The sequence below is a fragment of the Triturus cristatus genome, chromosome 10, assembly GCF_964204655.1.
Source record: "Triturus cristatus chromosome 10, aTriCri1.1, whole genome shotgun sequence".
Classification (NCBI taxonomy): domain Eukaryota; kingdom Metazoa; phylum Chordata; class Amphibia; order Caudata; family Salamandridae; genus Triturus; species Triturus cristatus.
In genome coordinates this window covers 554,446,503-554,464,616 of record NC_140593.1, presented here as the reverse complement: position 1 = coordinate 554,464,616, position 18,114 = coordinate 554,446,503, and the positions used below count along the sequence as shown (strand labels likewise).

The 18,114-nt window shown below is 43.6% G+C and overlaps 1 protein-coding gene across 1 annotated transcript in view; it reads right to left on the bottom strand.

Moving 5' to 3' along the window:
* Nucleotides 1-18,114, bottom strand: part of LOC146789712 (tetratricopeptide repeat protein 21B-like) — a 459,544-nt gene that overhangs the window by 197,544 nt on the left and 243,886 nt on the right. The window contains exons 16-17 of the mRNA XM_085631181.1: nt 15,418-15,528; nt 7,316-7,397 (exon numbers count right to left, since the gene is read on the bottom strand). Coding sequence (XP_085487307.1) covers nt 7,316-7,397; nt 15,418-15,528 — 193 coding nt within the window. The remainder of the gene's footprint in view (nt 1-7,315; nt 7,398-15,417; nt 15,529-18,114) is intronic.

Genomic DNA, 18,114 nt, shown 5'->3' with positions numbered 1-18,114 from the left:
ATCCTGGGACCAGTTTCGGGGTATCACCCCTCATCAGCCAGGCAAGCATGAATCCAGCGTCACAGTGAGCCCGGGACCCACGTCTGGGCAGTTCCAGTGCACTTAGGGCGAGAAAGAAAATGACAAAAATGATGGATGGAATGCGGAACAAACCAAATGGTCATCCCCAGTCAAAAAATCTTGGTTAAATCCATAGTTCTTTTGCTCACCATGCCACCCCAGTTTAGACCCAGCCATATGCAAATCAGTCTCGACCCTGCTCCTCATGGGAACATTCCAGTCCGAACTGCCAAGCCAGGTCTTACCTGGACCAGAAAAAAGCATCCTGGGACCGGTTTCAGTGTATTACGATTAATTTTAACCCAAATCTGTGACTGGAGGTGAATGTTTGATTTGCTCAGCATTCCATCCATCATCTGTTGGGGTTGAGTAAGAGATATTGCGCCCACTTCAATTTTGCTTTTTTGTAATATGTAAAACTGAACTATGAGAATGGTTTGCAAATGATGTAATATTTATGCACTATTGGATCTAATATTATAACACTTCGTTAAATTGCTGGTGTGTACTGGTTTCAGTTTTAAAATTTTTGTCGGAAATGTGGTATACACTATCTATGTCAACTTTGCAGAAGTAGCTATGGGGATGGGGAAGTCGAATACATAAACTGGCACACACATACATACTCGCACACCCATTTACATGCAGTCTCACTCACACCCATACATTCATAAGTGCACGTACATACACCCACCATTCACAAGCACACACACACCATTCACAGATCGCACGCACTAAGACACATTCATACATGCACACACCTACACACAAAAAAAAAAACACAGAGGCCGGCGGGAAAACTTAGTGGTTCTTGGAGGACTGGGATTGTTGCCTCCACTTTGTTATGGGTCAGCCAACAAGGGAAGGTGACAGTCCCTTACTAGTCACAGAGTGGAATGGGGTCAGTGAGACTGCTGATCCTACCCCACTCCGTGATGAGGCGTCAATGATGGACAGTCAGCCCTGGGCACTTCAGGTCCTAAAAAATAAGCACCAAGGTCTGAGTCTATTTGTGACACACCCCTCTCGTCATAATGGGGATGACCTCTACGCGCTTTGCCGGGCTGAGGAGGTCACGCCCACAGGGCTGTGAAATCTTCAGTCCTGAAAAGTTCAGCTCAGGCGCCTGCACATTTAGGGCATGTACTGTGCCTAGTTATCTGACCTGAACATCTGAAGAGTGTCTATCAGGCTGACCTTTGCTCCGCTGGCTCCTCCACGCATATAGACGGGCTGTGCCTGGCAGACGAGTTTGACAATTTATTAACCCAAAAGCATTGTCTTTTCATCAAGAGGACCATACTGTAACTGGCAGGGTGTACACCTACATTCCAAACTTCACTCTGGAGTGCAGCATAAAACAGACGACCTTAACTGTAGACCACTGTCCTGCTTGACCAGATGGCACAATGTTATACGAAGGCCTCAGAAACTGAATACCAGGCCCCCTAAGAGCGCAGAGAGGATTGCTGTTTATTCCACTAATGCTGGCAGTGGCACCCATAATCTTTTCAATGATGTCAAAGGTGAGGCGATCAAAGCAAAATCAAAGGAAATGATGGACGGAGTGTTAAACATTGCAAGCACTCACCCCCAGTCAACTGATCTGGGTTTGATCCATCACCGTTCTTTAGCCCACTCTGCCACCCCAGTTCAGACATGGCCATATGCAAATCAGTCTGACCCTGTGCCTCATGGGAACAGTCCAGGTGAGGCGATGCATTGGGGACATTTCCGTTCCAAGATGGCCACTCATTTAGGACCTGTTGCCGCATTAGACTTTGGTAGTTGTTATGAGAACCATAAATGTCTCAGCAAGTGCAACGTTGCAGAGTTGTATACCAGAATGACATGACGTCTGCAGCTTCAGTAGATGCTTGTGGCTCTGTTCCTAATGGTGTGTCACACAGGGTCTGCAGACAGTGCACAAAAGCCCACATGGGCAGTGACAGCACAGCCGGATTTGGACCACGGTGTAAACATCTTCCCCATTAGTTGTGATCACAGAGATGGACTCGTTTGTTTTTCCAAATTCTACAGTAAACAGGCAGAACTTCATACGCTCTGACAAACTGTTCCAAATATGAATGTTGTGTGGGCTGATTCAAATATGATTTTCTTTAAAAAAGCACTAACGGAGTAGGGCTGACCTATTATTCATATCCCCATATGTTATTATGCATCGATTTCGGAAGATATGATTGCCAAATAAAGCTCCCTCTGCAAGACCTAAAACAAAATGAAACCAGTGCACTGAACTTTAACGGAAAATAATAGGCGCTCTGCCCAATAGCAGTGCATTAGAGGAACCGATTTGCCCTGGCAGCACAATACGAGCACTGGGCACTAAAGAGCAGTAGGAGCACTGGCCGCAAACTGGAAGCTATGGACACCAATAGCACACACAAGGAGCTATGATACAGGAGTGTGAGAAGTTGGCCTGGCATATGCTGATCACTAGTTATAGTGGCCACCTTGCACCAGTCCAATTCGACTCTAATGGTAGATAGGTTTAAGACAACCTTTTAAAGAAAGCTATCCTAGTGGTAGCTGTGGAGAGCAGCCTTCAGGCTAAGTCTCAGAGGAATGTAAAGCAGCTTGTTTTACCTTATAATCTCTTGAATTACCAAATGAAAGGGCACCACACAGGTGTATATATATCAAATATATATGTATTTATTTCTAGACACACTTGACTAATCTCTTTGAGATTCGAAGCCAGATAAACATTCAAAATTCAACGTTTCTCAATAAATTAAGCACAAATATGGCTGGAGCCCTAGGGGCGTACAAGACCATATACTAAAAAATGGTATAAGAATGTCGACTTGCAAAATGACAAGGCCTAGGGCATCACTGGGGCTTCACTACTGCAGTGTTAGCAGGTAAGTAACAGGCCCACGGGAGACGCGTGCAGTGTGTGAACACAGCCGCGGGTTCCCTATTGATTATAATGGAGCAAGTCGCGGTTTGATTTTTAAAGTTTTAGGGTACTTCGAGGAAGTCTACAAGAAAGCCACTTAAAAGGTAAGTAATTCGAGGGCCAGCACACTAGGGCACCGGAGTGCACGAGTTACTTCACCAAGGGAAGCCGGGTGCATAGGTGTCTTTTGGTGTCGGGTCGCGTCGCTGTTTTCTATGGAGACCAAAGAAGACTTGCTGCTTGCGTCGACTGAAGAAGTGTCCGGTGGAATCCAAGGGTGAATTCAAGTTGCAGATGACCTGAAAATTGAAGGGACAGTGTTCAAAGTCACTTGCCAGTGACCGGTGGCCAGGAAGATGGATGACCACAAATGTCGGGTGATTTCAGGTCGCCGATGGTGTTTTGACTCTTCACTCACGAGGTCCAGGAGAGTTCGACGATGACCAGCAGCTGGATTCGGAGTGTCCCACGACGTCTGCAGCTGACTGCGGTGTCGGCAACCGGATTGGAGCCAACAAGCCTTGGCAACTGCAAGTCTCGTGTAGAGTGAAGAAAGTCGATGGTGCAGACCAGCAAGGTCTGAGGGACTCACCCAGTGAGGGTAAGTGAGGGCAGGCCTGGAGCAACCAGGGGAGCCCTTTGAGTTGATAAAGTCTTCGGGGGATCCACAAGCCAACGGGCAAGCGATCGCGAAGACGCCTCTTCAGGAAATGATTCACAGGAGCCCACGGTCACTCGGGACGGGGTAGGCCTCTGATTTTCACTGCAAAACCTGCTGGAGGCTTGGGCCACAGATGGTCCAATGCACAAGTTCGTAGAACGTCGTGAAGGGGTTGCACTTGACAATAGTGCACGGTCCCCGGGTATTGCTGTTCCTTGTCACTCGTGGGGTCCACTCGCCACAGCTCTGCTGGGGACTCACAATGGCTGTCGAGAAGTCAGGAAATCCACTTCCTGGGCTGCAGGGACTTCGAACTCCGGCGGGAGCGGGAAAGTTTGCGACCGTTTATTAAGGTTTTTGGTGCCTGCCAAGCAGGGGAGTCACTCCTTGACTCCAAGGGAGATTATTCTGTCTTCCAAAGGTAGTGGAACATCGAAGGGCCAGGATTCTTCTTTGTAGAGCGTCGTCCAGGGTTATCTGTTTTGCAATGGCAAAGTTTGCTATCTTATACTGAAGATAGGGGAGGGACTAGCTCTATGACCACTCCTCTAGGAGGGTGAGGGGAGGGGGTAGTTACACCCACTTCCCTTTGTCCAGTTTTGCGCCAGAGCAGGGGCAGGTAGCCCCTGAACCGGTTTGAGCTGGCATATGCACAGAGGAGCCTACTGCTCCCCCAGTGCAGGACTTCAAAGCACTCTAGGAGTGCACCCACCCAGCCCCAATACACTAAATCCTGTCTGGAAGGTGGTGACACCTCCCTGTGACAGGAGGTCTTTTGTTGGGCTTCCTCCACTGCGAGTTTCAGTCAGCAGAAGGAGGGCAGCCCAGTGTCTGTGCTGGTGGCATCCATTTTTTGATGTCAGGGCTCTTTCAGATTTCTGTCGTTTTACATGTCGTCTCCTCTAGAAGGGTGGGATCATGCTCCCACATCATGGACTGATGTGGGGGTATGATTCCAAATTGTTTGACACCAAACACAACATGTTTTGATGCAGTCATTCCAAAGTTCAGCATTTTAATGCACTTAAGAGTATATGGTTTAACCGCATCCACAAACAGCCATAGAGAATAGACTCTGGTAGCTGCAGAGGGGCCCTGCTCATGCAGAGGCATCCCCTCACATTGTAAACCAAGCACCCTGCCCTCAGGGTTGATAGGGCCTGCCATAGGGGTGGCTGATAGGTTTATATGTGTGTGTATGGTGAGATATAGAAACCTATACCTCAGTGAGGAGTGCGAACACTACCTCACACAGGCTGCAGTAGCAGGCCTGTGGTGTCAGATTGAGTCTGCTTCCCAGGGGCGGCATAATGCATGCTGCAGCCCCTGGTAGGCCTGTGAAGTGCCTATGCCCTAGGTACCTAAAGTACCATATACTAGGGGCTCATAAGGTACCACAGTATCCAATCACTAGTGCATCTAATATGCACACCAAGTCGTTTAGAGAGAACAGAGAGACTGGGGCCCTGATTAGCATGGACACAGCCAGACTATAGCCAGAAACCAGTGTATACATCAGAAAAAAAGTGGGGGCAACATAAGTGCAGATCCTACTCTCCTACAAGGAGCTATTATCCCATTTAGAACTCTAGGCACTGGATGCAATGGTCACAAGGGCAGTTACATGGAAACACCGGGCACTTGAAGCTCAATGTATAATGCTTGGACACGTGAAGCAGCAACTGATTATTGTGAGATGACCCGTAACTCTATACGCCAGAAGAAAACTTGCAGAAAACACTAAGATCTGGGCTAAGGGTCACAATTGACAACCATGGGCACTAGGCGCCCCTTTTTGTAGAGACACCATTGGAAGTGCTGTGTAGCAAGGCAGGTGCACCATTCTTGACAACAAGAACGAGATGTTGCAAAATGTTTACAAGCTACAGCGAGAACAATGGGGAAAGAATGATGCAAAACTATACATTATAAGAAATAAAGACATTTTGCACATGTATTACAAGCTCCGTTGAAATTTACGGGAGCAGAGTGATGCAAATGTTTGCAGGCCACTGTGAGAACTTGGGGGCATACTTTTGCAAATAAGTACAAGATCCATTGGGTGGAAAGAATGTTGCAAGTTGTCACCATTACAATGAAAACAATGGTGCAGAATGTTAGAAATTAATACAAACCCATTGAGTGGATTGGAGCAGAATGCTGCAAATTATTACAACACCAATTTAAAACAGGAACCGAATTTTGTGAATAAAAAACATTTCTAGAAGAAAATGGAGGGGTAGAATGTTTAAAAATGTTTCTCAGACCCATTGATCTCAATCAAACCAAATTTTGCAAATGCATAGAAGTCCTGGGTTGAACAATTAAAAGTTCCAATTAGAGCGATGGGGCAGGATGTTTGAAATATTGTATGCTCCATCGAGAACGTTATAGATAATGTTGCAGCAAAGGACAACATGAAACGTCATTAGTGTGAAATTCTATATTGGAGACTTTGTCAAAGCAAACAATTAACAATATTTTCTTGTGCAGAACTCTGGAGTAACTCTAAACTGAGTTCACATATATTGCCTCCACAATCTGTCTACGTTTCCTGATTTATTCTGCAACGTTATCCGGTGCATACTCAAGCAAGCTGTACAAAAGGGGGTGGTGATGGACGGAGCATCAGAACCAATCAAACACTCACACCCAGTCCACAGATCTGGGTTTGATCCATCACCGTTCTTTAGCCCACTCTGCCAACGCATGTTCAGACATGGCCATATGCAAATCAGTCTGACCCTGTGCCTCATGGGAACAGTCCAGCCCGAACTGCCAAGCCATGCCTTCCCTGGACCGGAAACAAGCTTTCTAGGACCGTTTTCTGGCATTTCAGCCGTCTTCACCCAGGCTTGCTTGAATCCAGTGGCAAAGTGAGCAAGGGACTCACGTCTGAGCATACCCTGACAACTTATGGCGAACAAAGCGGTACAAAAGGGGGTGGTGATGGACGGAGCATCACAACCAATCAAACACTCACACCCAGTCCACAGATCTGGGTTTGATCCATCACCGTTCTTTAGCCCACTCTGCCACCCCAGTTCAGATATGGCCATATGCAAAGCAAGCTGGCACATATTTTGTAGGAAGTCAGATAGTATCCCCATTCATATGTAGTCTTGGTACGAATCATCATTTTGTAAAACCTCCCTTGCAATGCTTGTAAAATTACTTAACTTGTCACAAATGCCAGTGTCATTATGCATAAAACAGAATCGATTTTGCATATATTCTAATATTCTATTTCATTAAAGTCCAAGAGTAAAAACAGCTAATATTTTGACTTTTCATTGGTTTACATTTGATTTGAGCAAGGTCTACGGACAGACAGGTGTACTGGGTTCAGAGTGTAGGCACAAGCACTGGGGTGCAGTCACTTATTTAGGTAGTTGTTTCAAAGTGTCTCTTGTGACTGACACCTCTGGCTTGCTTGCAGGCTAGTAAACAAGCAAAACACCTTATGTCATGGCTGACTGTTCCAACAGAGTGCTGCAGTCTGTAAAATGTGCTGACACTTCCAGCAAGCAATGGTTAAAGGGGCTGACCCATTGCCCCTCTCTGTGTATTATAATGATGACTTTATTTCAAAAGCTCTGACGAGTTACCCAGTTTATTACAAATGTCCAACTTTAGGAAAAGTGGGATTACAAACAGAAACTGAAAGGTACCTGGTGCCTTTTGCAATATTTGTTGGTAAAGCTGTATGGCATTTTCATATTCCTGTTTCCGAAACATAATATCTGCAATCATCTAAAAGAAAATAGACATTTTCATAAAGTTGAATATTATTAATTTAACTGTTATTAATCACCTTTCTTCCTCTAATAGGACATGCCTTGGCAACTTGGTACGACGATAACATTTTTAATTTACTGCGTATGCCAAGAAATTAAAATGAAGTGCACCCTAAATGTGATGGCCATGCAATCGGATTAAACAGTTTGAATTCAAAATGAAAATTAACCATCACATGTCATTTTAATGGAACATGAATGTTATTTAAGAGAAGACAGGTGTATTTAAAAGAGGGCTGTCCCAAAGACCCTTTATTTATATACATATAAAAGCATGCATGTTTTAAAAAATGTATGACAGTTTTAATATATGAGGCTGTAAGACATTTTAAGCGGTCCCTAGAATAGACCTAAAAAGAAAATCAATAAAAATGTACTGAACAAAAAAAAAAAAAAAAGGAGGTTCTTGAATATAATGGAAAGGCTTCTCATCTTTATGGGCTAGATGTATGAACAATACTAATAGTGATTACCATATAGCGATGTTTTGCAAATCGCTATTCAGTAATTGCTACCACTAATGTACAAAGGGGCTATTTAGCCCCCTTTTCTTACATAGCGATTCATAGTGGGTCGCAAATAGACCTACCTCATGAATATTAATGAGGTAGGTCAAAATTTGTGACCCACTATGATTCGCTGCCATCACAGCGATGGTGGCCTGCTGAGCTCAGCAGACCACCATGTCTGTGACTGCTTTTAAATAAACCAAGTTTAAAAAAAACACAGACTATTTTCCTTAAAGGAAAACGGGATGTGTTGAAAAATACAAAAATGAAACGTTTAAGTTTTATTTTTTAAGAGTAGGCATTGGTACCTTGGACCGCTGCCTACTCAAAAAAAAATTCCTCCATTCTTTAAGGGAAAGGCATCCCTTGGGGACCCCTTCCAATTTGCGAATGGATTACTACCAACTTTGAGTTGGCAGTAAATTGCAAAGGTTTTGTGACCGCTTTCGGTCGCAAAACATTCATACCAATGCGAATTGGTATTTGGAAGGTATGCCCTAAACATGCCCCTTCCAAATACCGATTCGCAAAACCAAACTACAATTCGGTAACAGGTTACCGAATTGCAATTAGGACATTGTACATTTGAAAATGCGTTCTTGCATTCACAAATGGCCCGATTCTGCAAATTAGGCCGTTTGTGACCACAAAAAGGCTTCTTACATCTAGCCCTCAGTTCGAGTAATAAGAGATGGCCTGTGAGCTTTCTGTAATTGCTCACTTAATGAAAATCACTTCAGTATCCTGTGCCAGTTTTTTTGTACTTAAGGACCCTGGCTGGGAGGAGATGAGAGGTCAGAGCGCCTATAGCACAGCTGGATGTCTCAGTTTATAAGTCAACTAAGAGATTAAACGAGATAAGAAAAAAATCAATGTAAGATCCCGAGCCCTGACTGAAAATGTAAATTATTTTTCACATAAGTGTACCAAATGCATGTAGAACGAGAGACAGCAGAAGTTACTGTCTCTCGTTCACAGTCATTCTTTTGTTATTCATATACATGAAAATGTGTACATCACGTCAGTGTGTTTGAACACACCATGTGCATAGAAGGCTATGATGTGTTCTCACGTTACAAAAATACCACCACGTGTCCAGTAGATATACCTCCCGTTCATTTCCAACAAACTTTAAAATAGTGTGAATTTAGGCGTTTTTTAATACAGAATAGAATACAATTGAAAATAAAATCCAACAAAGTATACAGATCGCTTGTCAGACCTAATACCCCCACAGGCAGTCTTGCTCTAGCCTTATTAGGTAAGTTTGTGTACATTTTTATGTGAATTTTATATCACAGGTGTTGTCATTTTCTGGCAGCCGCGAGAGCTAGTAGACACCCGCTTACATAGAGTTGGCTTTTTTGGTCCATTGCTTTCAACCATTGGCTTTCTTTGACTAGCCTTTTCAGCCATCGACTTGAGAATTTCTCAATCACATCTTGCCTCAGCCCCATGAACTAATCATATTTCACCTAAGGCTATTGGCTGTTTAGATGCATCCTTCCACCATCTCTTTAGGGATTGTATTGAAATGTAAGAGTGACTACTTTACAACTATGGCCCTCCCTATCCGCTCATGATGGCTCCCTCTCATGTGTATCAATCTAATGTGCTAACGCTAAGTGTTAGCAAAATAAAGCCATGACTATTATCTTTCCAATACTTGTTATTTGTTAATAAGAACACAGTAATACCTAAACTACCTGACAAAGGACGAACTGTCTCAGGTTCTCCTTTTTGATGGTAAAATGTCAATGCTATTTTCTATGTAGGAGTCCTTGGTAACTGATTTTGGGAAAGGGAAAAAATAAAGTTACTAAACACAAAATATCCACAGGTGTAATAGGCGAAAATAGCATCAAAAAGGGCAACACACAACAAAGACACCTAATCACTGATGGAGTCCTTTAGTTAGGACGAAATCCCATCACCCACTGAGGTGGCATGCTTAATCATGTGTGATTTCTCCTCCTAGCGGAGACATCTAGCTTGGCCAAGGGCTACAACCCCCCTCACTCTGAGGGAGGAGCTCAGGGATGTTTTTGATTGCTACTCTTACAAAGGATGTACTAAAATCATCCAGATGTGAAACACTAGAATAGTTAGGTGATTGGCGCAGTGCAAAGAAACTTAACCAAGTGATGTATGTGATGCTAAAACAAACTACTAGGGGCGAAAAAACGTTATTGGTTCACTCCTACTGTCAAGATTAAAAACAGTGCATGTGCAGTATAAAAATATTAACTGCGTATGTCCAATAAATAGGTCTACATGTTTCGGCCAGTATGACCCCTGTGGTGTCGTGGCCTTCCTCAGGACCTAGATGTCAAATGCTACTGTGTTCCAAAAAGTGATACAATGAAAAATTAATAAAGATAATACTTTTAGGTGTAATATAGAACAGATACAACCTACAACACCAGTAGTCTCACTTTTGGTGAATAACTATATACTGGTGGTAATCCGTTGATTACGAGTAAGAGGCCTCACCTCACCTGGTAACAGCTCAGGACGGGAGGCACCACTCTATCCGTTGATACCCCGGACGATTAAAGAGCTGTGACTGGAGGTAGCAGTAGCATTTGACATATAGGTCCTGAGAAAGGCCACACCACCACTGGGGTCATACCGGCTGTTAGACCTGGCACCATTGACGTGGGTCTCCCTTCCATTTTCTGCTATTGCCTCCTGTTTTTTTGGTACATGTTTTGCTGGTCTAGATGCTTTGGGCACTGTGCCACTGCTGTTCAGTGCAATTGCTGCCCTGTTGACTTGGTAAGTGCATCCACTTGCCAGTCCCTAAACCTTCCCTTTTCTGCATGTTAGCCACCCCTAAGGTAGGCCAAGGGCAGGGTGCATTGTATGTAAAAGGTAGGACATGCCCTGGTGTGTGTGGCATGTCCTGATAGTGAATTACAGCCATTTTCATTTTTCACTATTGCAAGGCTACCTGTCCCCATAGGCCAGAATGGGTAGTTTGATTATAACACCTTATAATCATAACTGACCCAGGGAACATGGCAGAAAAACTAATTTAGTATGCCTGAACTCAAAATGATAAAATACATATTTTAGAGAAGTTGGTTTTAACATTCTGTGTTTGAGAATACCACTTTTAGAAAGTAGGTTTTTTTCTTGCCTAACCATCCAAGCCCGCCTCTGCTAGGTTGTGTATTCCATGTCTGGTTTGGGAGTGACAGGGGCGGGGGTGCTCCAGGAGACAGGGTGAGTCAGCACAAGGCTGAATAGACCTATCTGCATGAGGAGTGGTGGGAGGAGTAGCACCTGGGCCTGAATAGGGCTGTGCTTGCCTTCCACAATGCTGGCTCCATCTGCTGGGGTGCGTCTGATGACCCTGTCCCACACTGACAAAGGAAGAAGTTGTGCACTGGCAGAATGCTCCCAGAACTGGTTTGGACTAGGTACTCTGCCTTCAGAGACAATGGATTTGTGGATATAAAAAGGGGGACCCAGATCCCAGAACTTTAGATCACTTCTGGGAATCAAGATGAACCTTTACTGAGGAGAAGAACCAGGAAGCTGAAGGAGGAGACTGCCCCTGTGCTGTGTGTTTGGCCTGCAGTGGTTGCTTCATTGCCAAAGAAAGGAGAAGAGGACTGAGTGTGCTTTTCATCATCTTGTAGAAGATCTCCAAGGGCTTGATCTTTGAGCTTGCCTCCTGCCTAAAGTCTCAGGGATACAAGACTTCACCACCAGCTCCCCCTGAATTCCCTTACTGGGAATTGAAGTGCCTGCTGTTGTGCTGGGCCTTCTGAGGGACTGCGTGTTGCTGGGAGCTGGAAGCGCGACTCGAAGCTTGTCGCCGCCTCAGTAGTTGCCGTCGCAACGCCGAGTATGCGTGCTGCCGCTGTCACCATCGCATCACCAAAGCACGTCGCATCACCGGAGAAGCGCGCCGCCGCCGCAGAGGTCGCCATCGCATCACCGGAGAAGCACGTCGCAGGGCGTGTCGCAGCTCAGAAGATCACCGAATCGCCGCACGGCCGTCGGGTGTGCACGCATCGCATCTACGTTGTCGCATCGTAACCAAGGCGCCATCTTGTCGCATTGTACCGGAGAGCAGTAAGAAACCGACGCATCACCTCCCCACACAGTAAGGATGTGAGCATAAACTCCCCTGCGCAGCAGTAAGGAACTGATGCATCACCTTCCCTGCGACCCTTTTGTTTGTTTTGCATTACGCATCCAAGGTACTTTGAAGTAAAGTGTTGCATTTGCAATCTAAAGTGAACTGAGCTATTTCCTACCATTTTAAAGTCTATTTTTGATTACAGTATTGTAGATTTTTGTCGTTTGGTCTTGTGTTAAGTCTAGTAAAGATTACTTATTCTTCTAAACTGGTGTGGTGTCCATTTGTAGTGTTTTCACTGTATTACCGTATGTGTTCAGAAATGCTTTACACACTGCCTCTGAGATAAGCCTGCCTGTTCGTGCCAAGCTACCAAGGGGGTGAGCAGGGGTTATTTTAGGAGTGCAGCCCCTTACCCTGACTAGACTCAAGGGTCCCTATTTGGACAAAGGTGCAAACCATAGCCAACTAGAGACCCCCAAATCTAACACTGGCCGAAATATGTAGACCTGTTTTATTGGACATACGCAGTTAATATTTTTATACTGCACATGCACTGTTTTTAATCCCGACACTAGGAGTGAACCAATAAAGTTTTTTCGCCCCTAGTAGTTAGTTTTAGCATCACACACAACTTGTTTAAGTTTATTTGCACTGCGCCCATCACCTAACTATTCTAGTGTTTCACATCTGGAGGAATTCAGTACATCCTTTGTAAGAATAGCAATCAAAAACATCCCTGAGCTCCTACCTCACAATGAGAGGGTTGTAACCCTTGGCGGCGCTAGGTGTCTCCGCTAAGAGGAGAAATCCCAGATGATGAAGCATGCCACCTTGGTGGGTGATGGGATTTCGTCCTAACTAAAGGACTCCTTCATTAGTGATTAGGTGTCTTCGCTTGTGTCCCCCTTTTTGGTGCTATTTTAGCCCATTGGACCCGTGTTTATTTTGTGTTTAGTAGCAGGTTTGTTTGGGGAATCTATCCGCGCTGGTCTTAAAACTTCCCGTGGACCCTCCACTCCCAGTTTGTTTTTCTCCAAAAAAAGAAAGAGCGTCAGGGGAGATAAAGAGAAGGAGGACGAATTTTTGACGAACGAAAGTGCAGTAGGATGTAAGCCCCACACACTTCGCCTTTGGACAATAACTGTAAATAATTGTAATACACTTTTGCCAATTTGCAAACCACAGAAACAGCCAGTGTGATAGCTCAGTGGGTCAATATTCTTCCTTTGAAAAACTGTAAGAATCTTTAAGGCTAAAATGTAGCCGACATCAACACAGCTCTTCATACTTTTAAAGGTTGATACAATAAGTACCACGAAAGTGGGTAATAACACTAATTAAAGACAGTACTACTTAACAGTAGATAGTAGTAACAAGGGAATTATAAATTACAATTATGGCGTCTGTGAGCTGATTACAGATTTCAGTTAGTCTAGCTAGATTTAGGAATTTGTCAAGCATAAGCTTCTATTCCACGTGCAGTACTGAGCCACGCAGTGAGTTTCATAGGCTAAGTCCTTTATGACGTTATGAAGGCTTCTTACTAGGGGTGTGCAATTCACGTAATTTGCTTTAATGTAATTATGCGAAATTTCGGGCAAATTACATGGAAACTCGTGGAATGATGCATTATGCAAATCCGTTTTTTAGCTCTAGATTTTAGCATGAAATGTATCCTTGCATCTTTTTAGATTAGAGAACACTTTTGAGCAACAAAAGCGAACACAATAGCAACTTGTGTTCTGGTTGTTTGCATTGTTCCTGCTGTCCTGTGCTTTAGCTTTGCTGCAAACGGCAGCGTAATTACATGTTGTGGCAAAGTTTCAGGAATTTGGTGTAAGGCAATACCCCCAAAATTAAACGAATTATGCCAGCCTCATTTAAATTTCGCCCAGGCCTCGTTCTTAGCCAGGCCACACAGCTTTGAGGTCAATAGATAGTTCTTTTGTGCTTCTTGTTCAGGACAAAGGTAGAAAGTTAGGGGATGGATTATACAGATTTCCCCTGTCCCAGGCAATTAGGCACTGATGATATTTTGCTCCATTACCTACACCAGCGGTTCTTAACCTTTTGACTTCTGTGGACCCCAACTTAATCATTACTGGAACCGGGCAGCCCCACTGAATCAGTTCAATTCAAATAACTTTATTCGGTCTAGTTAGACCATAAAAGTATAAAAGCAATCACAAGACTTGTATAAAACATCAGTATACAGTGCTCTAATAATAAATAATCATTTAAAAAAATCATGCAGACAAATAAGGTCCATAAAACATCACATAAAAATTGGTGGTCCTCTGCTTTATGGCACGTTCAAGTTATACAGCAGCAAGAATACAGATCTTAAAGGTGGGCAAAGTTTGCAGATAAGTGAAAGCCGATCTACAGTAGCAAATGTTTGCCTCCACAAGAAAGGGCAATAAATAACGTTCCCTCAACAGCATATAAAATTTACATTAAATATAAAGTAGTTTGTTGTGATTGATCAACACAGGGAGACGGAGGTAAAAAAATGCAAAAACAAGCATTCAACAAACAAGATACAAAAGATTCAATATTTTATTTAATTCATAAACAAATCTTTAATAAAAATCTAAATATTAATGGGAAGGTTGAAGCTTTTCTAAATTCAATTGAGGCCACTCATGAGCCATAATATTTCCTGTTTGATGCACTTGCACTGCTCCCATGACACAATCTGAGGATATTGACTTAAGTTTTAGTCTCCAATTTCAAACTCCTTAATACTTAGAAAGTTTAACATTTTCCAATTCTATATGTTGCTTCTTTATTTATATACACTTTATTAATTTATTATCTACTTTCCTAAGCAGTCACGGACCCCCAGGGTTCACCGGAACACTGACCGACACCAACTGAAAGGTGCAAAATTGACACGTGCACTAGCAAATGCAAAACGTTAGTTTGTACTAGCTAGTCAGCACAAGCTTTTTTGCACTGCGGACCTGGTGAAAATAACTACAAAATTGTAATGGCACAAGAGTGCTTGACACCTGTAAATTTTATTAAAGAAAATGCACGTTTCACGTATTTGCACACACCAAGTGCCCATGACTGCTTGGCCGCTGTCCTGGACTGACCAAACAGTCATGCGCACTTTGCATTTCCACACCAGGCTGCATTACACAGCCTGGTGGAGAACATGCCCAGACCCCTAGTCCCCGTTTGAGCGCTGATCCACAGCGCTGAGACCAATCACAACGCTGCAATGCAGCATTGTGATTGGCTTTGGGGAGCCTGTGTGCTTCCGGAATCTTCAGGAACGAAGGCAGAGAGAGGGAGGCGGCCGCGGCACAAGGGGGTACATTTTTTTGTTTGTTTTTTTAAATATTTTGACTTGCACATCTTACCATTGAAGCATCATCTTTGCTTTGGTCATACTGAAGGAGAACTGTACATTGTTCATTACAAGACTCCATGTCTTCCCGTATCAAGTACAGCCGTGCTAACTCCAGCATCACCTAATAAGACACAATTAACCAATTCTAATTAACTTGCAATATAATCAGTCATGTTCTAATGTTAATTTTTAAAAACGTTCAATTGTGATCCCTTTCTACGAAGTGTTTTTGCTACAGTTGAAAAGCCCAAAGCGTGTCATTAAGTTCAGAGGGTTATGTAAGTTACTGGTTGATAATTCAGCACCTTGAGACTCTTCACTTGAATACTAGCCAGGAATCATTGTGGATATGACATCGGCTTTTTATCACATATTTAATATCGCACAGAATTCTAGACTAATGCAGGAAGTCTTCAGCCCCAATAGCCTCAGATGTTCCCTTGCTGTATGATGTGCTGATGCTGTGAACTTCACAACCGTGTTCAATGTATTCAACCACCTGTCATGTAGAGCAAAAACATTTAAATGAAAGGTATCCAGAACTGCACCTAAGAACTAGTGGCGTAGCTAGACCTTTTGTCACCCGTGACAGTCGAGCTTTTGCTGCCCCACGACGACTACAGGTGAGGTGGGGGGTCTGGCGATGGTCCCTGGGTGGGTTGGGGCGTGACACCACTGCCCCAAAGCTCATGCCGCCCGGGCAGACACCCCCTTCCCCCTCCCCTTGCTATGCCACCACTAAGAACGGGAGGACGTGAGGTGGAACCAAACACAACACTTTCACATTCAGTCTGAAACCCAAGAAGCACAAAAGAAGGATTGTATTTCGTAAAGTTTCCTTGAGTGGAGGACGTGACATTGCCCTAAGGAGAGAGTCATTCACATGCAGAAAGAGAAAATACTCCAGATGGTGGAGATGAGACACCACTACTGTCATCACTCTGGTAAAAACTCTAGGAGCTGACTTCAGACCAAAATGCAGAGCTGCAAATTGATAATGATCATTCCTCGATACTAAAGTAATGTTTGAACAGTTGGTAGATGGGAATGTGGAAGTAAGCATCTGTGAGTCTAGAGACACTAGCCACTTCTGCTCCTGCAGTGCTTGTAATGACTGCTGAATTATTAGAATCTTGAATTTCTCTGATTTGAAGAAGAGATTTCAAACTTAAATGAAGTTGTCCCCTTTTCTTGGGTAACAGAAGATACTTTGATTAACCCTTACACTCTTTCAACAAGGGTGCCAGCTCTATGTCAACCCTTGCCAAAAGAGAAATAACCTTCATAACCTTACAGTATCACCCACCCCCCCTAATACTAAGCATACCCTATCCTATGCAATCATCTCTCCAAACATCTTCTTCGAGACACATTTGCTGCACCATGATTCTATATCTGTTCAGCAATAGAACCACAGCATGTCTTCAGAACCTCCAGACAACACTCTTCAAAATATTGTTGTGTAGTTCCTGTAAAACCTATATAGGATCTTCAAGTTTAGACAACATACACTGCGGGTATGTTGGCCTGTATAACAGCTAGCTCACAGTGCCACTAGAAACTCCTCTTACCAAGGAGAGAATAGTTCTTGGCAACTATGGAACATGACAACCCTGATCCCTCAGGACCATGGAAACAGTGCAATACTTTTCGCTCAGTCAATCGTGCTCACTTTGTCTCAGAGAGATACTCAGGATAAAAGATAGATGTTTTTCAAAAAACATTTATTGAACATTCGTCATTCTACTCTACCATCTTGCTAGAACCATGAATACAGTTAAGTATATAAAATACATGATAATAAAATACGTACTCCTATGATGCTTCCCTAACTAGATGTCCCTAAGTGTACCTAGCATGTATGTAGGTGTTAAGCCAAGAATCCCTCTAGGATAAAGTCAACAGCTTTACCTGAAGTGAGACACTGTGGGACCCAGTCTTGGTCTCGAGTTGGACACCTCGCAAGGGATGCTAGACCACTGCGAGCTGGAGTATCTTCATGCAGGAAGAAACAAGTTACTTACCTGTAACTATAGTTCTCCAGTATTGGAAGCTTTCATAAATTCACATGCTTGAATCATTACTCGTCATCATGATGGGAGTCCCCGGTATTTAAAAATAGTAGTAGTAAATGCAAACGTGGGTAACCATAGGCATGCTGGTGGAAAAACGAAATATAGCGCAGAGGTGGGGATCCAGACAGACCCCTACCCTCCCCCAATGGTGCGGAGACATGGATACCGTCATGATTGCGGAAAAGGCGGTGTATATCCACAGAGGGTGCCCCAAGAAATGGACACAGATGTGGGGGAAATGGAACAGTTATCGAGGGGATATATGCGAGCCCCCTAGGGAGAACTCAGATTCAGAACTCAGTGAATAGGCCGGTTGAGGGAATATCTGGGAAACGAGTGGGCAATGATGAAGTCCTGGATATAGCACTGACTCGGAGAACCGAGATAATGTATTCGCACATTATTGTAATGCTGTATTTGATGTGGAAAGTAACTGCAGCTACTTGTGAAATGATTCATAATGTAAGTAATGTCACAGATTGTTCTAAATGGTATGGAAAGACCAATAAAAAGTTTTACAACAAAAAATAGTAGTAGTAGACTAAGTAGAAGTAATAGTACACTGATAGGTATGGACTAGAAAGGCCTAGGCCTCTCAGTTATTTAACCTATCATGGTCATTATTAAAATAG